Here is a 21,067-nt window from a genome sequence, read left to right as displayed (position 1 = left end):
ACATAAGAAATTGTGTCTGCTTCCTTACTAACATCTCAGTTTTCCTACACTTGTCAGAGATAAAAATCAGAACAAAATATCTATCCGAGATCCCAGTAAAAAGTTTTCCACAGCTTATGAAGATAATTGAGACACTGAGTGGAAGTCCAAATACTTTTCTTTTATATTTTTAACACTCTATGATTGCATACGCATCCATCTTTGGATTCGCAGAGATTTAAAGCATGGCCTGAAACCTTTATGAATACGAAGCCCACTACTATCCCGTGATGAAAATTTAATCACAGAGGCATTAAGCGACTCACCCTAGGCTTTGCAGTAAATTAGTGGCAGCTATAATAAAACCCCAGGGTCTTAATAACTGTCTCCTGATCAGCCAATGTCTCTTATCCCATGATATTTGACAACCATTCCTGCAGAACACCAACTGCTGGTTAGTCATTTCCCTAGAAATGTAGGTTGCTGTCTCACCACTGCACTAACTATACCAATGGCAAACTACTTATAGGATGACACTGAACAACTATAAAGACACTCTGGGAACTTTTTGGTAAATAAAAACCATTTTAGGAGAATCCAGCTATGATCAAGTCTAAGCCATTAATTACAGTGAAAAGTTTGAAAAGTTCTCAGGACTTGCCTTCTTTAAATTGAATATTCATACCTGCTGTTCTCTATTGAATCATTCAATGACTCTCGTACTAAAATAATTTCTGAACAGGGTAATTAAAATATATGTGAACAGATAAGTAATAAGTCAAGAGACATTCTGACATCTAAGGTTTTAACAAAACATGACAACGCTCAACCTTGAGGAAAAAAATATGCATAAATAATGGCCAGCGTCACGTGGCGCTTCAAAACAGCAGAAGGCAGGCAAATCAGAGAGGGAAAACACGACTTGGCGCATTATGGAAGCTGAAGAAAGGTGCACACACACACACACACACCTTCCTACAGATGTGGGTGTTTTTATGAGTGGAACAAATTTATTCAAAGCTGAAAACTAGAGCGTTTAGAAGCTCACAATGACAAGTGCAGTAACATTAGGAGCTGTAGAGGCAGCATTTCAAAGCAGGAGCATTTATTCTAACTTCTGATGTTAACACCCACTCGTTCTGACAACAGCAATCCAGAGGGCATAATGATGAGAAATTTATTTCTCTGCTTTTCGATATAGATTCAGACATTGTTATCAACCCGAACAGTACCAAAATGTAAAGGTAAAATTGTTGAAAAGCTTTGCAGTTTATGAGATACTAAACACAGCCTGCAGATGCTGCTGATCTGGGACCCAGTTCTAACCTCAGGCATACATTGTTATAAAACTCTAGAAGACAAAATTCATTGTTTTTTTCCCAATGGTTTGCAGTAATAGATTTCCAAGATATTCAGAGGTGTTTGTCACATTTTTATTTTAATTTGATCTTTGCAGCTAGAGTGTTACAGCCAGAGTCAGGCAATTCCTGAATCAATACACAGTTTTAAAAGTCAGATATTAGTCATATTTATAAAAACCTCCAGACACCATAGAATGAAAGGTTAGAACTGAAATATGTTTCATATAAAGTAAGATAACAATTTATGATCTTGTTTATGCATTTTAATATTTTTGTACTGTGAAAAACAATTAGAAGTATTAATTAGGAAAAATGTGTAGATCTATATAACATATAATACAATATAACAATAAAATATAATTAAAAACTGTACTGGTCTTCTACCCATAGGTTTGGTATCTTCAGTTTAAAATCACTTGAATACATTTGGATTAGAGGTTTGGGCATGAAGACGCAGAGGTAGATCTCTGCTGTTTTCAGCAGGGATAAACCACTAGACCTCTTTTTGTAGGTATGAGAGCCAGCTATTAAATAAACAGGACACTATCAATAAGAGAGATTGGTATATGAGTTGCTAAAAACCTGTGATTTCAGAATAATTTTTCCTCTTGAAATGTTTCAGTCACATGAGGAGTCAGAATGACATGAAAATAGATTTTTTTTTTTCATATAATTCAATAAGGAGACTAAAAGCACTGAGTTCATATATTTCACTATGTAAAATAAACTTAAATGTCCTAGACAGGCTTTCTACACCTAACACAAGTAAATTTAGATTAATTACCTAAGGCCTAGCAAGTGGCAAATTTATCAGATGATTTATGAGTTCAATAAGAGTTTGTGCAATTATTTTCAAAGCAATAAATCCGGTAGCTTCTAGGCTCCATGTCTTCCCATTTACCACATGCCTGTAACATAAGCTTGCCGAGCATTTCCCAGACACAAGCAGTCACACGAGCTCAAGCCAGGAACCCCTTGCCACTGAGGCCAGGGAGCAAACCCCAGTTTTACTGACGACTTCAGCGCATATCTTGTAAAAACCTGAGGATCAAAACCATTCCAGAGGCTCAGAGCAGTGAGGGCAAGCTGTTCTATCTCAACAAATCAAATCCACACCCAGCCATTTCTGCATCCACCCCTAGACTCCTTGAGCTTCAGTAATAGAAATCTGAATCGTTATCTCAGGGTGTTGCAAGTTTATGGCCCAGACTGCTCTGGTATACGCGGATGGGCTGTCTCTGGGGCTCCTCCCAATGCTTTCCGAAGGAGCTACTTGCATACTTCAGCACAGGAGAAAATTAGTTTCAGGACTTTATTATTTTTTTCCCAATTTGGCAACCATCTCTTGCCACTTTTCCAAGCAAGCGGAAGAATATGATGTCTTCCCCTTCTTACTGCATCCTCAGGGAAGGCAGTATAGAAGCTGTGGCTGCTTCTTCCCATTTATGTCTACCACTATATTTTTCCTTCTATATGACAATCCTTGTCTATGCTATATTCGTCATTCAGTTTACATCTTCCCCTCTCCCTGCCTTTTAAACTGGGTCTTATTATCTCCTGTCTTCTCTTATTCTGGCCCCTCCCTCTCTCCACCCACACATCCATGCAATTACCCCTAAATTATACCGTCTCATGATCTCTACAGTCAAGCAGAGAGTAGAAGCAATGACCCAGTGATACAGGAGAAGGAATTTTCCCTCTTCCTGCCTGTTTACTAATCATCTCCTTCTCATTGATCCAAGCCATCTATCTTCTATTACACTTAGGATTACAGCCAGGATGGCGAACTTTTGAAATAGGATATGTCACTGGGACACAGTGATGCTGATAGCACTTGCTAATAACCATCAAGGCTCAGAAAGTGCCTCTATGAATAATGTTGCAAGGTGCTAGAAATGACTCAGATTGCAGCGAACATACTACACATCCTGATTTCCAGTCCTTGCTGCGTTTCAAGCACTGGTTGTTTGGAAGTTCCACAAAATCCCTCCACTTACCCACACTGTAGAGTTTGTGAACTTTACTGAATTGGCCATATCCATAAATACTGCGGTAAGCTGCGCTGTCTCACATATAACTAAAGCACAACAGGACCCTTCTTATACACGTTTGTGAAGCTTTCAGATTTTTCAGTCACCAAAATGGATCAGGCAAGGAGACAGCCCAGCAGCACCTGATATCGGACCCAGGACAGGAAGCAGGAGATTTGGCTTCAGATTTTTTTCGCTCTCCGGCTCACATCTCTTTCCAGCTCTCTCAACAAAGAAGAAACTGCAGAACAGCCCTCCCAGCAGTGAAGCAAGGGGACTGCAGAGAAGCTCAAATACAAGATCAGATGAAATTAAGATGAAACAAAGTGGTTTTTTGTTTCTTTGTTTGTTTGTTTTCCTAATTCCTTTTCCTGAAACAATTGAACTGTTTGGCCGAAATTCTCCAGGTATGTCAGCAGGAAGCAATCACTCCTTGCACAGTGCAGGAAAACTTCTGCCCAAGAGAACATCCAGGCTGAATTACAAATGCTGAAAACTGGTTTTTGTTATGGGAAGCACAGGTAATTGTAACCGAGAATTGTCCTTAAAGTATCACAGTTCTAAACCACTCTGGCTTTGATGTGTAAGTTATGATAAAAGGCTTCACATGTACAAAATCATCAATCAGAAAATCAAATAAGCTCCCCTTGACTTTGTTCTGCGAGCTAAGAATGCACTGATGAGAGGCAAACAACAGACTTCTGGAAGCTCCATGTACCAGCAAGGCTTAGAAGTGCAGCAGCAGCTCCGTGCTGGAGAGCAAGGCTGAGCTGCTACCCCCAGGAAGTGGGGGATCCACTGCCACAGCTGCCCCAGTAATTTAAACAAACAAACAAACACTCTTACCAATAAACATCTCTAACACAGTCAACACCGACAGCAGATTATATTTTTTGCAGCACTGTGTAACTACCCTGCACTTTTTTCAATACTGCATCAGTAGTGAAGAGCCTCAGAGTATTTCTGGGTTTAGGAAATGGATCTGTGTCGTTTATTTGCCTCATGAATATAATCCAGCAGCTTCTACAATGACTTTCGTTGTTCCAAAAGCCTAAATATAATCCTCATACATGATACCAGACACGTATCAATCCTAATGGTAAAATCTCAAGAGACGTAACTCTCATCTGGAGCTGCCTTTTCCCCATGTACACACAGAAATCCCTGCCATGTGTTCACTCTCTGCATTTACATTTTAGGGTAATATTGAAGCAGATGCTTAGTCTGGAAAATGAAGACTCCCACTGAAAGTAGGTCATGATAATTACAAAAAGAAAGATCCCCGTGCTGAATTGTTTTACGGGAAATCTCAAAACAAGAACAGGTTCGAGATTCTGTTCTGTAAAACAACACATTTTTTAAATACCTTAAACGAAAATATTATCCTTTGTAGTGAGCTCTGCTGCAGGTGGCTTAGGACGCAACCACACAGGAAGCAATATTACGCATGTGCCCCTAATCCTGCACTGAATCAAAGCTTCCGTGTAATAGTCTTTTATCTGCTGGTGGTTTCATGAGAAATAAACTGTCCACTGAACCAGTGTTTTCTGTCAAAAAACTATTTGCTACTCATTCTGCCAGAAGTGTTTTTAAACAGAGAGCACAACTCAACTCTTTTTTTCCCATCTACCACAGGCATAAGCATTACTTCCAAAGTGTTTTACCAATTTATGTAATAACGAAGCCACTACATATTAAACCTATTACATATTTGTGGTCATCATTTTTAGTCTTGGAGTGCTAAAATTAAAATTCTTACTCCTGAAAGCAAAAAAAAAAAAAAAAGTAATTTGTATATTAGATCCAAGCATCTATTTCTAGCTTCATTAACGGAATACAAATGCTGCCTTACACAGAATGCTGCAGCAGAATTATAATTGTGTTAATTGCAGCCAGCATATTTCCAAAGCCACTGTTTACAAATTCAGACATTACTCTCTTGATTGGTTCAGTCTTAATCGTAATAATGAAATAAATAGCACAGTAAATACAGCTTGTACTCGATCTTAGTTTTAATGGTGATTGAAAAATTTAAGTATTTCTTAGATTTCAAGATAATTCAAGTGCAAAAGTCTCTTCACTTTAATATTGAGCTAACTTCTCTCTTGAGATTTAAAAGAACATTGAAAATAATAGTAATAAAAAAAAGACAAGGGGACAGATTAACCTGAACACTTGTAGAAAAAAAAAAAAAGTAATGAGAAAGATAAAAAACAGAAATGCAAAAGGAAGTTTCTACAGCTAATAGAAGACTTGTTATATAACAAAAAAAAACAACAAACCTAGTACAAGCTCAGGTGAATACAACTGTAGTGCAATTCTAGTGCATATAACAAGGAGATATATGCAAGCGAAGAATTTAATCTTCCTTAATCTTCTCATGCGGTATGATTAATCACCCCCCTGTGGACTTTGGAAGACAGTTATAAAGATAACAAGAGAAACAGTATAAAAGTACTGCACTACACAATAAAAAGCAATTCACATTCAGGGCTGTTTTAAGATAACCACAGAAAGCTTTTGGTTTAGAGGCAACACAGAATACACCTTTGTAGCTAGCATACTTTAGACGTAAGCACAGTAAATGAAGAATGCAGCTGACTGATGATTACATCTTTAGTATTAAGGCACCCAGTGACTTCCAAACAGCAACTTTCATTTGGAACCAAATCTGCAATATCACCATGGTACCTATCTCCTATTTAAACCAGTGCAGGAGAAAGTATCTTACTGATTTTCTGAGCATGGGCCCTACTGTCTACCATAAGGTAGGTACCATTTCTTCTTAAAAATGGCTCCTGCGTTTTTGGACATTTATGCTTCACAGGATGAAAAAAATCCCTTATCATTTGATTCTAAACATATAATTTTCTCACAAATAAAATTAATCTTTCAAATATGTTTCAGTGACTCATAAGTTGTTACATATTCTTTGTGGCAAGTGCTTGTTATTAGCAATAACATATTATCTTGGCAAGGGTATGCCTTGCCTTGCCTTTGCCTTACCCTTGCCTTGCCTTGCATCATACTATATATCATCATGCCATATATAAAAAAGCATTGCTGCCAAAACACCTCAAACAACAGCAGTAGATACACTATCCTGAAGAAGCTCAAAAACAGAAACCAATGGCATAAACTAATGGGAAAAAAAATCTGATTTCTAGTTGTAAACATCTCAGCTACAGCAGACAAAATTTTTTGCCCATGATTTTAGATATCCTCACTACATTTTACTGAATGGTAAATTAAAAAACAAAGTCAATAAATCCGTTATTGCAGCTATTACACAATACTCTCAATGGCACACAGAAAACCACTGTGATACACCCATCAGCTGTAGCCCTTCATTTACAAACAAAAAGTTTTTCACACAGCACCAAAAGAGGTAAATTCACATCCTGGTAATACGAAGCTTAGAGCAAATCTTACCAGGGTGAAAATGCTGTGTGAAAAACAAACAAAAACAAGCAGAAAACAGAATACTCCTAGTAATTAAACTTGGAACTTAAACACTATCCTAGGTTTTCCACACAAAACTGCATTATTACCTGTGTAAATATTCTCCACGATTACACAGCCTGCTTCTACAGGAGCACAATTCAGCCCAGAAGACCAAATACTTGTACTAAATAATGTCACGTAAACTAACTTGCCACAGCAAATGCTGGCCAGTCACTCAGTGATTTTCCTCTTACTGCTACTAGTTTGGCTGATGCCAATGGAGCACAAAAACGCTGCATCTCACATGAGCTGGGCTGCCTCTGCTGGTCACCAGGTACCCACATAGCTCCTTACCTCACTGCCTTGCCTAAGCAGAATGGGGCAGAAAATGCGATGGAGAAAGCCTCGTAGGTTGAGATAAAGATGAGGAGATCACTCACCACTTCCTGTCATGGGTAAAGCAGACTGGGGTGGAGGAAGATTACTTTATTGTCAATTAATAACAAAATAGGACAATGAAAACAAACAAACAAACAAAACCCCTACATACCTTCCACCCCCCCTTCTTCTTCATAGACTCAAATTCAGTCTCAATTCTCTTCTACAATCTCCAGACCCCAAAGGGTACAGGAGAACCAGGGCTGTGGTCAATCCCTCACTTCCCCTCCACCTCTCCTTCATGGTCACTCTCTGCCCCTGCTCCCTGTGGGGTCCCTCCCATGGGATGCCGTGCTTCCCCAACTGATCTTGTGGGGGCTGCCCACAGGCAGCTGCTCTCCAAGAACTGCTCTCACATGGCTCCACAACACGGAGTCCATCCCCCAGGAGCAAACTGCTCCAGCACGGGTCCCCCACGGGTGGCAGCTCCCCCTAGACCCCCTGCTCCTGCGTGGGCTCCTCTCCACGGGCTGCAGCTCCGGCCCGGGGCCTGCTCCTGCGGGGGCTCTCCATGGGCCGCAGCCTCCTCCAGGCCACATCCACCTGCTCCAACGGGGGCTCCTCCACACATGGGGGGGCTGCAGCGTGGAGATCTGCTCCGTGTGGGACCCATGGGCTGCAGGGGGACAGCCTGCTCCACCAGGGGCCTCTCCACAGGCCGCAGGGGAACTGCTGCTGCCTGCCTGGAGCACCTCCTGCCCTCCTGCTGCACTCACCTGCGGGGCTGCAGGGCTGGCTTTCTCTCCGTTTGCTCACTCCTCTCTCCCAGCTGTCACACGTCATTTTTTACCCTTTTACCTAAAACCAGATCTTTTCATTTCTAGCACTGAATTTTGAAACATGACCACTTCACAGGAAAACGCATCATGAAAAACATTTTTTATTTATGTTTTCAGAAATCATCATCTGAGTCATTATCCTCAATTTTTTGTAGTGGCCGCTTAACACCGATTATTAAATCAATACTGAGAAGCTCTGCAACACAATGAAGAACTGAAATTACTAACTGGTATTTGCAATACACTGACTCCAAGCCTTTCTCATTCACAGGCAGGGGCTGATTTTTCCTGAGGGCATTTGTGGTGTTGAGATAAAATTTGGCAAAGCTGCTCCCTTCTGTGGTCCCATATAAAGACTTTGGAATAATTAACAAAGCATCAGCAACTACACTGGATATGACAGTTACCGCTGACTGCTGAAGCTGCTTTGCGTAGTACTGAATATAATAATGTAACAAGATTTCAAAGTAACCTCCTACTGGCAAAACTGATCCTGCTTCTATGATGGAGCTGGAATATTTCTGAGCAGGACTTACACAACCCTCTTCAGGTTTGAATGGAATTCTACCACAGCTACCTTTCTCTAGATCTTTACCGACATCTAGGCTCTCACACACAGTAACTGTGTTAGTGTTATCTGTTGTTAATACAGCAGTACTATAATTCTTATGATGGTCCACCAGTAAATCACTTTCATAGCCCTTGTGCATTTCACCTGAACACTTGCATTTTGCATGTGGTTCTTGTGCATCGCTTGAAGAGCAAGCCCCTTTGCAGGGAATGCTTAACTCTTCGCTGTGTGAGGCAGGATTTGAGGGTGTCTGCAAAGCTGTTTGCATACCTGCTGGATTTTCACTTCCCTTTAGAGCAGAGTCTACAATTTGTGTCTCTGTTTCACCACTGTGTGTTTTCAGCTGATGTTCAGAAACCTGATTCCTGTTACAATAAACATTTTCTGTTGTAAATTGTTTCTGAGTAGCTGAAGAATGCCTGCTACAGACATCTGAGGCACCATTCTGGCTTTCACCTTTGGACCCCCATTCCTCCCTCCCATCAACTGTTTTAAACAGCTGTTGTAGCATCGTGAACGCCCCCTGTACGGCAGCAGCATTTTGCTCATTAACACCATCCACCGGCCCACAAAGCACGAGGCAATGAGGCTGAAAGGCACATGTGCTGCTGGCAAAGCCGATGTGAACGTATCTGTTGGAGCCCAGCAGCAAGGGCCGACAAAACGTCGCCACTGCAGTGTCTGTGACTTCACCACACCCGTGATCACCAGAAGGCGAGTAGGGCGAGACTCCCGTCAGCTCACGGATAAGGTCAACTTCTTCCGAGGAGAGGCACTCCACCAGGGACATGCCGTGCAGCTTCGCGTAGTAGGCAACGGCGTCGTGCTGCTTCACGCTCGACAGCAGCAGCTTCACGTTGCTGCTCCGCAAGCGCTTCACCACAGCTTCCGTCCTGGCCTCGCACCAGCGCCGGGCAGCCTCATACTGACCCTCGGAGCCCACGACGAGCTCGACGCCGGCTGCAGAGAGGGCAGCGTGCAGGGGCTCGCTGACCAGCACGGCCCCCACGGCCCCGCTGCTGGGGCTGTAGGCGGCGAAGTCCCTGCGGAGGAGGACCCCGGGCAGCACGGTGGAGCCCTGGAGGGGCAGCCCGGGCACGGCGGCGTGCAGCGCCCCGAAATGGCGGCCGAGGAGGCGCAGGGCGGGCGGGCTGCGGGCGGCGCAGCGGGCGAGGAACTCGCAGCACAGGCGGGCGAGGCGCGGCCGCTCGCCCGGCCCGACCCTGCCGCGCAGGTAGGCGTCCAGCAGCGCCTCCAGGGCCGCCAGGTCTACCCGCCGCTCCGTCTCGCCCCCGGGGAAGGCGGACAGCAGGTGGCGGCGCAGCCCCAGCGCGGCGGCCGGCTCCAGCACCGCCCTCTGGAAGTCGGGCAGCGCCCGCCCGGCCCCGCCGGCCGCCCGCAGGCCGCGCAGCAGGGCGGCCAGCAGCAGCACGAACGTCTTGGCTCCGTCCCCCGTCGCGCCTCGGTGCCGGCAGGCGGCGGCCGCCATCGCCCTGCGGGCAGCAGAGCCGGTCAGCGCCCGCCGCCCGCCCCCGCCCCCGCTCCCTCCCCTCCGCCCTTCCCCGTCCCCCCGCGGTACCTGGCCGTCGGCGGCTGCAGGCAGAGCGCCTCCAGCAGGCGCCGCCCGTCCCTGGTGAGCAGCGGCCGCCCGTCGGGCCGCAGCACCAGCGCCCGCCCGCCCCGCGGCCCCAGCGCGCCGCGCACCGCGCCCGCCATGGCCGCCGCCTCCTCCGCCAGCCGCCCCGCCGCCGCCACCGCCATGGCCGCGGGGGGTGCGGGGCGCATGCGCGGCGACATGGCGGCACCCGCCCGCCTCACGCAGCGGTTGCGGTCCTGAGGGGCTGGGAGCCCCCCGCGGCGAGAAAAGAGACACAAAGGGGAGTTTCTGTGTTTATTTCACTACGCGAGGGAAGCCGGTTCTCAAACACACAAGCCTTGACAAAAGGGGGGCGTTAGGTATGGCACAAAGTCGACAAACCGTACACCCGCGTCTCGGAACAGCGCGAAGCCCGTCAAGAAGGCACTGTTGACAGTACTCGAGTATCTGCGACATTCTCAGTGGTTTCAGGAAAACCCTTCAAAAAGGGTCATTAAAATGTACAGAGGGGCAGAATCCTTGCGATACGTCACTTACATAAACGGTGGGGAAATAACAGCCTTTAAGAAAATAGACTACACGTCGAATCCAAAGTCTGTTTCATAAACACTAGTCCGGCAAATAAAATAAAACAAATCCCAAAGGCACAGGAGGGCAACAAACAAATAATAAAAAAGAAAGAAACCACCATCATCGTATTTGAAAGGTAGACCTATAAAAGAATTTCTTTACAAGATTAAACTGGAGGCAAAAACCCCAGGCTATGCCCTCAGTAAGTAATGTCACCTACTTCAAAGTAATCGACATGTGAAATGCAAGGAACGTCACCTGCTGCTGAAACTGCTACTTGCTACGTTTCACATGGCTTATTTACTCTTTTTAACCTTAGGTCATCCGTACCTAACTAGGCAATCTGTACCTAAATGGCAAATTAAAGGCTTAGAGTGCGTTTGAAAACAAAACAGAACAAAACCACATGGCAACAAAGTCTGAAATACTTCCTGTACAAGAAACAACAACAACAACAAAACAACATTTGTAAATCAAATGTGGAAACAAGTGCTGTTTTAAACTTTAAAAACCAGTAGGAGGCTACAGCCCTCAAAAATCTGCAAACTGTACAGTCAAGGTAGCAACTCTGTGCAGAGCTCAGTGTTAAGTACATAATATTCAAGATCAGCCACACGTCATGGTTAAATGGTGATTCTCTAGCAGTGGTGATGTGCTAGAGAAAAGGCTTCGTGCACCAGGCCTGTGACCAGCTGTACTGTAAGAGTCAGGCAAGAAATTGCTTTATTCTACTCACATAAGGGAACATCATACAAAACCCTACCAAATGCTAGATTTCAATGTACTTTTTAGAATTCAAGAAATCTGACCATATCGTCAAGCAGAAGTCTGCAGTTTCAATTGTAAAAAGTTTCATCATGTCCTTTACCTTCCTGGACCATGATGAAAAACACTTTCACAACAGAAGTAACCTCTAAAAAACAAGTTGAAAAGGAAAAAAAGCATAGGCATTTTGTTTCGCTCTGTTCAAGTTTTTCTTGTCTTGAACCACGCATGAATTTCAGATATGGAGCATTTGTTTAGTCTGATGCTGTCTGATACCATACAGCCTGCCAGCTAGGTGTGTCAAATCCACATTCACTACCATGCAGTTCATGTAGAAATACATCCAGTCTGTGTTAATAACTGATCTTGAACAGACATGATTAAAATCAACATAGAAGGGCAGAAGGACATTTCTATTTACAAGGCAGATAAAAAGCTTTTAACTATCATTCAGGAGTTTCAGCACCACAAACTTAGCTGAGATATTTTAGCAGATTGAAGTTATTGCCCCAATTCTGATTTATTTTTTACCTCGCTCATTTCCTCTTATATTAGCCCCGTGTACAAAGGGACCTGACTTGGATTGTAAGACAGGTGAAGCTTTGACATTTGACCACTATAGTGAATGGTCAAATTTCATCCTGAGAAGATTACAATAATACTATAATATTAGTAGTTTGCCATTTTATATATGGCAAACAACTTCAGTTTCTGTTAGAGAGCTAACTTAGGGATTGTTTCTTTTTATTAAAAAACAAAACAAAACAAAACAAACACCAGAAAACGTAACAGTGAGGGACTTTCTACATTCACAAATTCTGTCTCATCAGTTGTAGACATAATAGAGTCCCCATGCCTGAAAAAGACTTAAGAACTAGCATTTCTAACATGAAGCTGTAAGAAATAAGCTGAAGTCGACTGCTTAAGCAAAGAACTTTTACATCACTGAGGCCCAGAGAAGGGGAAAGGTAAAACAAGGTGAGGTGCTGTGAAGATGTCAGCTGCAGGAATGTAAGAGCTTGAATGACAAACAGCAGTAAATAGTATTTTCACCAAATACTGGACAAGACTGATGCAGAACAGAATATGACATCGCTTGGAGACTCAATAAGGCTGTCCATAGCAAAGGGATCGACAGGACGTGCCAAAAAAGCCAAAAATGACCTCTGAACTTTCCACTGTGCAGGATGGATTTGATTTCTGACAGGATCCACTGAAAACAAACCTGGTTGCATTTTGCGTTGTGCCTCCCATCCTCCCATTGTCTCATCTGGGTAGCTGAAAGTAGCTTTACAATACTACAGCTCCTTTCTGACTTTATACAAAGGTGGAAAGGCTTGACTTGTGTAAGGAAATCACCAGATAAACACTGGCACCGATTTTTTTTGGATGAAATTTTACAAGTTCTATACATGCATCTAGTTCTTCAAATGAAATGTTGCAAACCCTGCTTCTAAACTGAAACTTAAGCTGCACATAAATGTGTATGGCTCAGCTTAATGAACAGGTGCATCGGGGTGTTCAGTTAGCAGATACTGTAGGAAGGACAAATCTAACAAGCAGTGTTTCCCTATCGTTTGTTCCGACGTGTGTTGTTAGCTGTCCCACCGTTCCTGAGGCTGGTTCCCTTGTAAACACACACTTCTCATTTGCAAGTGAGATGTTAGTGGCCAAATTCTGTTCTACACAGTCTTTCCTTTGGGAAGCTCAGCTCCTGCTACATAGTATGCATAACTTTGCATCTTCACATTTTGTTTCAAAAATAAGAGAGTCCTGGCATCAGCAGTCTGTCTTCTTACTGTGATATGGCGATACACGAACGTAAATTCAGAGCTGTTCATTTATCAAGGCTTAAAAAACATAGCCTAAGTCCTCAACATGTGCAATTCATGAATATGAGCGGACAGTTACCTTTCCAGGTGCTGCACTAGTAGAAACGTGCTCTGTACAGGAGATGCAGGAATGTAATTATGAAGAGTCTGAAGTTTTAAAACTACAGAATTAAAACAGATGGTTTATAAGCCACTACAGTTATTCAGGATAAAAACCGTCATACCTCCAGAACAAATTAAGGACATTAAATTTCACAATTCCCAGAAACTTCAGCTTTTTACTCAACAGTTCCTAACATTCATGACCTTTGTATAGTAACATATTTGTTTGACCTTAAAGAAAAGTTTACTTCCAAACATCCAACACCATTTACAAAAAATGTTGGTAAGCATGGCCGCTTTTAAAGTCACTTCGTTACAAAAATAGTAAGTTGAAATGTAACAAAGTCTGCTTGTTTATTACTCTACCATACCAGCAATCATGTCCTATCTACAGTGCCTGACCTCTGAATTTTCAATTTGATCTATTCCGTGGTGAAGATTCATCAGTACAGCGTGTGACGTGATATAAAACACAAGGCTGATGTTGTATGTCTGTGAGACAGAGGCACAAACCAGGAGCAAGAGTGTACTGGCACTTACACGATTCTTACTTCAACTGGGTAGATGGAAGGATGATTCTGAACCATGGACTCTGAGGCAAAAGTTCTGTAAGTTGTTGCTACAGGGCTCTTTTAAATAATATTGCATCATTTAAAGTCCAGCTTAAATATGGTCCCCAGTAACTGATCATTCCAGTTCCAAAAGGCCCTTGTTCACACTTCCTATTTGAACAAGAAATTAATGATAAGCTGTAGCAGAACCAGGAGTAAAATGAAGATATAGTGCTTCAGCTGCAGAAACTGGTTGTCCACAGTCGGTGAATTAGAAGTGACTCGATTTCGTAGAGCCATAATGTCCCTGTAAGATACAGAATAATATCCTGTAAATTACTATCTTGACATTTTGGCATTTCTAGTATTTTAAGGCTCTCTACAGACCACAAACTGTGAGGAAAACTATGAAATACTGATGAGTAACTGACACTTGGGAAGAAGTGTAGTCGAACTACTTCTCCTACTCTTTCAATGACATCAAGGCTCTAAAGCAGAAAGATAGATACACACCAGCCTCCCCCCCAAAAAAACAGAGTAATAGTATTCTCTAAACCACTTTAAAGCAGTTTATTCAGTATTACCTCTTAATGTCTTCTTGTGTTTCCTTTATAGATTCAATGGCACTCTGCAGTTCACCAAGATCCGCCCCTTTTTTCCTTATTCTTGTATTATGCTTCATGAGTTGTGCTAGAAAAATACAGAAGACAGATGTAATTCCCAGAATAAGTCCTTAGTCCAAAACTGAACAAACAAGGACAAACTAAACGCTTTGCAAAAACCAGGAGGAAGCTTTCTAATCAAGTTTCTAGTGAAAACTAAAGCTTTATCCCAAAGTCCTGTATAGCACAGGGCAGCAAGTTAAGCGTTACAAGTATCTTACAACTCTCACTGTACTGTCAAATTTCTGCAAGCATTCTCAATAACAAAAAATCTGTCTCTATCAACATACTGATCTACAAATTGAAACAATTCACCTTGTTTTAAGAAAGAAAAGAGCTTACAAACACAATTTGTTTTCCAGATACTAAATACGTGCAGCACTGAAGCCTACCTTATACTACATATTGATATTTAAGAGGACAGGAAAGGCAATTAAGACCAAAAGCAGCCATTCTGCTGCTTTTGTTTTTCTAGAATGTGCTTCGTACTGAAGTGTTATCTAAAGCACATATTATTTTGTAATACAAACATCTTGAAATAAGAAGAGTACGTGTGACTACAGAATGCTGTTTAACTGTCAGATAAATGTATTATATTTGTACAAAAACGTATTTTTTCCTACCTTCACTTCCAGAGGAATCCTGATTATCAGGCTCAGGGGATGAGAAACCACACTCCCCCTTTTTCTGGCTGGTTGGTTTTCGCTTGATTTTTGGAACACTAACCTACAATTAAGCTTATGAATTATTTCCAGAGAACCAGAACTGTAGCAAAAGCAGCACATTCTGACAGCAATAGTTAAAAGCACAATATCTTACAGAAGTCAAAGCTAAGATTGTTGATAGAAACACAACCCGAAGTTTGTGCATCTTTCTGTTTAAGGGAAAGGTCATATTAAACTGTCGAGTTCAAGTTTGCGTTATTTCAAACCCAATTAAGTCATCCCTACCCAATTAAGTCATCCCTACCGCTCAGGATGCATCACAGAAGTGAAAGACTATGGACCAGATAAATTACATTTTTGGATGGTAAAAATGATATTTTCTAACCCTCCCAATGCTCTGAGGACGTTCATACACATCACGCAGTATATCCGAGCACTTGTATATATTGTGTGAATCTTTCTGTACTTGTTAACAAAACCGCTACATACCATTGGTGTCCGGTGCCGAACTTTTGTTTGGATTGTGCCATCTTTTTCAAATTGGATCATATCATTCAAAGGGTCCCATGGCCTGGTACTAGACAAGGTGAATACAAATGATTAATACCACAGCAGTTTAAATGAGAAATATTTTCTTGCTCAGAAACTAGCCAGTACGTATAGGATAATGATCTTTTTCCCTAAGCAGTGTTAAGAATACAAACCGTCGTATTAACCAACTGTATTATTATGAAATCATCTGGCCAGAGCTATGTACTTGTCAACATGGAGACGTTTTCTGCATAATGTAGTTATTATTCTAGAACAGGGAAATGAGGGAATTTTTTTATTATTATTACTGTGGGCTGCTTTTTTGCCTTTTTTTCTTCCTTTTAAAAGAGCAAGGTAAAGCAGTGGATACTGTATATTATTGACTTCCATAATAACTCTAACACTTTTGTTTTTGTGTTTGCCAGTATGCCTAGGAAGAAGAGATTAAGACTCAGTCACCCCTCTGACTGCTTACATTCCAAAGTGGCTAATGGTAATCAACACCAGCCAAGAGGCAGCACTGAGCTACATACAGTTTGCTTGTTCAGATTTTTAGGAATGCTTTTCCAGGTGCAGGTTTATATAAAATTAAAAAAAAATATCCAGGAAAAGACAGAGCTCATTGGAGAATGACAAGTAGACAAAGGCAAAGACAGACATCCTCACTGAGCACAGCCTTTCCAGGACAGAAACTGCAAGTCAGCTGCATGAAGATCATTCTGATGCGCAGCTTCAGCAACTGCAGATTAAACATGGATTTACTTTCATCTCTTCCTGTATGCCTTTTAAAACATTTGCATCTGTTTCAGATGTCGTAAACATACACCTGCATTTACATCTCAGCTTAAGCTGGCTTGAGTTAAATGTCACCTAAAGTTAACTGGGTAAGAACAAGGCATTCCTCTCCCAAAGGTCTTTCAAATCTGCAATCCAGATACCTATATCCCTAATCGTGGCCTCTAATTCAGGTATCTGAAATTCCACAGCTCACTGAACACATCTTCACAGTGAGCATTAAAGACTCTGCTCTCTATATGGACCAGGTGGTGAGTTGGCCTCAGATGCAGAAAAAGAGTCAGAAATTTATTCCAGAGACAGCTGACAGCACAGACTGCTTTCTAGCACATTCTAACACTTCTGTGGCACGTACTTGAACCACAAGGCCACAAGGAGACAAGAAATATGCACAATGCATCCCAAAGCACCGTGCCCTAGAAAATTCTAGAATATAGCATGAACGTGTAGAGGCACATAACCAAAAAAGAAAAATAAAATAATAATAAATAAAAAACAACAACACAGAAAAGCACATTGCAGTGATTACATGAAACATATTTTCCTGATTTAGCAATCACTGTCTTTTCAGCATTATTTATTAATGCCCTCTCTTTGGTGAAGTTCAGCCCAAATTCAGCCAAAAAATTATGGATCCTGGTTGAAGCATATTACTAGGAACATTGAGTAGCACTGCATATTTGTTGAGTTTAAACTCAGATAACTCCGAGTTTTTGTGCTCCCGGACACATAGCAAGAGCTTCAGAGGCACTACCAAACGTTTCACTAGCAGTTTTGGTATAAGCATTCCAGCACTCACTCAGCGTATTTATAGTGCCATTCTCCTGTGACTGAATCCTGATCGAACAGCTTGCATGTCCACTCTTCACCCTTAACTTTCCTCTCTCTGGCACTCCTTCTCTGAGCTTCTTCCAGAACATATTTCTCTTGAGTAGCTTCTGTTTGGTCTTTATTATTTATTGCTTTAGTCACTTGCTGCCAAAGCCTGACAAATAAGGAATACAACGAGTTACAATCTGTTTATAATAAGTGATTGAAAACACTTCCCTAATTATAGGCTAAGTGAGGGGATCAACCTCTAAAGAAGACATTACTGTATTGTAATATACATTTTATCTACATTTCCAACAAGACCTTCTATGATTGTAAGACTTATAAATAATAACCTTTTAGTATTTAACACTATTGCTTTCTTGTTTAACAGCTCAGTATCAACAAATACATGAAGGAAGGAAAACAACTGCTACTGGCTGTTTTTTGTAATTTGGAGAAGACAATGAGTTCTATTTTGTAAAAAACAGTTGTAAGTGCTTCCGAAGTGAACTTACTTCTCTGACTCAAAGTCATCTTGCTCTTCGAACTTCACGGTGTATCTAGGTAACCTACGCTGCTTGACATCAGACGTTGGGTTCCAGAATGTCTCCGACACATCTGTTTTCTTGTCCCTAATAGTAACTTCACTGTCCTGTAACAGATCGAGTTCAGTTACCTTCACTGTGGTAATCTCAAATAGTGTCAAAATAATACAAACAGAAGGAATAATCAACTATTTTTTCCAACAGAATTTCTTTTGTTTCAGATGCATGCAGTTAAAAGTAATTACATATGCTAGTTACAAAATTTAATTTCTGCACTCTGCGCTGGCTCTACCTTGGAATAGGTACACAATGGAGCCATTAAGCATGTCCAACAGTGGCACCACTGTCATCTCACCAGAACTAAAACTTAAAAATTTCATGCTGATGCCGTAACAATTCTTCATAGTACTAACACTTATATTAAAACATTTTACAAGTTGAAAAGTATTTTCATCAGGAACTACTCAAACATACTCAACTTTTCCACCTGTAAGGGCTGCAATTAACAGTACATTGAATCTGAGGTCATTCTTGAGAACCGGTTAACTATAAAAAGGTATTTTCAATGCAAGTGGCATTTAATCAACTTTTTTTTTTTTTTTAATTTAGTTACAAAAAAAGATACCTAAGTGTTATTTTCACTTGCCAGAATTTACACAGCATTATCACTCACTACTTACCCAGTGACCTTCCAAAATAGCCAGAACTTCTTTGCCAAGCTTTATTTTCCCTGATATTTGATTAACACTGTCATTGTTACCTAAAAATGGCTGCAAAACAAAACGAAATGCCTGTTTATTTTAATAGCAAATTACTGGCATACATGTTGAGTGTTAAGGAACAAAGTGATTTAAGCAATCTGATGTAAACAGCCCTGATTGCTTTCAATATCACAACCTCTGTCAAATAATCCCAGAAATAAGTTGTTCTCTCTGTATTTTCTCAAAAGCTTTGCTGAACAAAAGCATATGAATAGTCTAAGAAATCTGTAAAGAAAAGGGCAAATAATGCAGAAAACAGCGACGTGATGATATCTTGGAGGAAATTGTCATTTGCTATACAAATCTCACCACTTTGCCAAGGACTCTTTGTTACTAGAGATTAACTCTGAAAAAAAAAAAGCAACAAGAAAAAATGATTGCCGGGAATTTTCTTCAGCCTTTTTGATAGTCTGCACATGTATCCTGTGCGTGGCTGAGGCAAAACTTCCATTAATACAACCTCCTAACTTTTAAATTTCCTCTATAATCTCAGCCGAATACAGTTTTCCTCTCCATATGCGCATTTCTCTTTAATGGCTATTTGCTTAACTTTGAATCAGTTTCTGCCTCAAAGATGGCAAACATATTTTTCAGAAGCTCAAGCTATTTACATGTAGTTGAGAAACCTTTGTTTAGCCTTTACAACTGGGTGGGTGCTTCTATACAGCAAACAGAGCTGCCAAAAATAGCGCGCATAACTCCTCCTTAACGCTGGGCATTAGGCTGATCCGAATGTTAGCAAAAACCCTTGCACCACCTTTGCTTAAAGTTTTATTCAGGGTGGAAGAAGGGAACCTGAGTTTGAGCTCTCCAGATTAAAAAGATCCTGAACGTTTTCAGAGAACTAAAAATCTCCATGAAATATTCACAAAACATAAAAAACTGAGCTGCTGATCAGTTCCTGTGCAAGGAGCTCCCCTGCTCTTGCACACTTTCCCAGACACACACAGATGCCACTGCTGGCAATGAGACCAACTGTTGCTTCCTCCTGCCCCCGCCCTAGCCAAGTTGTTCTTCAGTTTCATAGCAGTATGTTAGCATTGTGACAAAAGTGTCCTTATGACAAGAGGTTAAGGCAGAGCTGTAAGTTTCAGTCAAGACCTTTGGACACAGAAGAGTACACTAAATAAACAGATGACAATATAATTCCCTTTTTAAATTTGATCACTATTTGCTAGATACACATAGCTGGATACATGGCAATTAATGAGAATTCTTCAGTTTCCAGAGAAGACAATTCCATATTAAAGACAAGGAAATGAGACTGTATTATCAAGCCAAGCCTTAGATATAAATATATTTAATATTCTAACACTTATTCTCATGCCCACTCGCAGCGTTCACTGACCTTGAGTTTAAATTCAATTGTTGCACTGTAGCCTGTTTTTTCACAGGTGATATTGACCGTTCCCCCAAGCTCTAAGGTCATTGTGCCATACAGAATTCCTGCAAGAAAAAGCCAACATGTAAATTTCTAACCGGACAAGATAAAAATTAGTTCTTTGGGCCCAATTCCTAGAGTGGGATTCCCCTGCAATCCCACATTTGAAACACTGAGTGCATTTTACATACAACAGATGCCTATTCAAGCATGTGCACGCTGAAAAAACATTCTCCCTCCCTGCACGTTCTTCCACCTTTCTCCCTGTCTGTCGGCATTACTAGTCACATTAGTTCTTCTTCCTGTTTGGTTTGATTTGATTTGATGCATGTACGGTGCTTTTTACCTGTTACGCATTATTTTCTCACCAAAACCATACAAAAAAAGAATCCGATAATGTTAAAACATCCACAAAAAATACAAAAAAAAAGCCTACCAAAATAATGTCAAGTTACATAATTCTGCAAACTCATTCACCATACATCTCTAAGAAATCTTAGGGTTGCTGATTCTGGATTCTGAAAAACAAATTGTGGCAGAGAATGTGAAAGAAGAATACCCAGCAATGCTGCAGTGTATTTTGTACAACTACTAACCTTCCAGAAAGGAACTACTATTTCCCAACAGCAAAACTAAAGACAAATGGTCATGTTTTGCACTCAAATCACACAGTGAGGTGTAGATACTACAGACTTTTCTAATAGGAAAATATTGGAGAAACTCAAAACTATTATTTAAAAAAGAAAGCAACTCAAACAGTAAATTCTCATGGCATGACAGACAGCTATATATGCTCTTAATATTTATGAAAAAAATCCATTTCTATGCCAAAAATAGATGATTGCTTAAACTATATGGAAGCATAGAATGACCAGTGTTGCCCGGGTTTAGAAGA

General features: G+C 41.3%; 2 protein-coding genes across 6 annotated transcripts in view; both read right to left on the bottom strand.

Moving 5' to 3' along the window:
* Window positions 1-7,951: 7,951 nt before the first annotated feature.
* On the bottom strand, window positions 7,952-10,363 carry BBS10 (Bardet-Biedl syndrome 10; the record flags this gene model as incomplete). Its single annotated transcript, XM_084291721.1, has 2 exons — window positions 7,952-10,095; window positions 10,182-10,363. The coding sequence occupies 2 exons, from the start codon at window positions 10,361-10,363 to the stop codon at window positions 8,145-8,147; spliced, it is 2,133 nt and encodes a 710-aa protein (XP_084147847.1). The 3' UTR covers window positions 7,952-8,144.
* A 122-nt stretch (window positions 10,364-10,485) lies between these two features.
* The window catches only part of OSBPL8 (oxysterol binding protein like 8), an 88,675-nt gene continuing 78,093 nt past the window's right edge, over window positions 10,486-21,067 (bottom strand). For all 5 annotated transcript variants that reach the window (XM_084304270.1, XM_084304272.1, XM_084304271.1 and 2 more), the window contains 8 exons: window positions 20,140-20,237; window positions 18,711-18,800; window positions 18,001-18,137; window positions 17,472-17,657; window positions 15,836-15,923; window positions 15,305-15,407; window positions 14,604-14,709; window positions 10,486-14,326 (listed from right to left, as the gene is read on the bottom strand). In XM_084304270.1, the coding sequence (XP_084160396.1) occupies window positions 14,191-14,326; window positions 14,604-14,709; window positions 15,305-15,407; window positions 15,836-15,923; window positions 17,472-17,657; window positions 18,001-18,137; window positions 18,711-18,800; window positions 20,140-20,237 (944 nt within the window). In that variant the 3' untranslated portion in view covers window positions 10,486-14,190. The remainder of the gene's footprint in view (window positions 14,327-14,603; window positions 14,710-15,304; window positions 15,408-15,835; window positions 15,924-17,471; window positions 17,658-18,000; window positions 18,138-18,710; window positions 18,801-20,139; window positions 20,238-21,067) is intronic.

This window comes from Netta rufina (genome assembly GCF_964035555.1).
Source record: "Netta rufina genome assembly, chromosome: 1".
Taxonomy (NCBI): domain Eukaryota; kingdom Metazoa; phylum Chordata; class Aves; order Anseriformes; family Anatidae; genus Netta; species Netta rufina.
The sequence above is the reverse complement of the archived record's forward strand: the minus strand, read 5'-3'. Positions and strand labels throughout refer to the sequence as shown.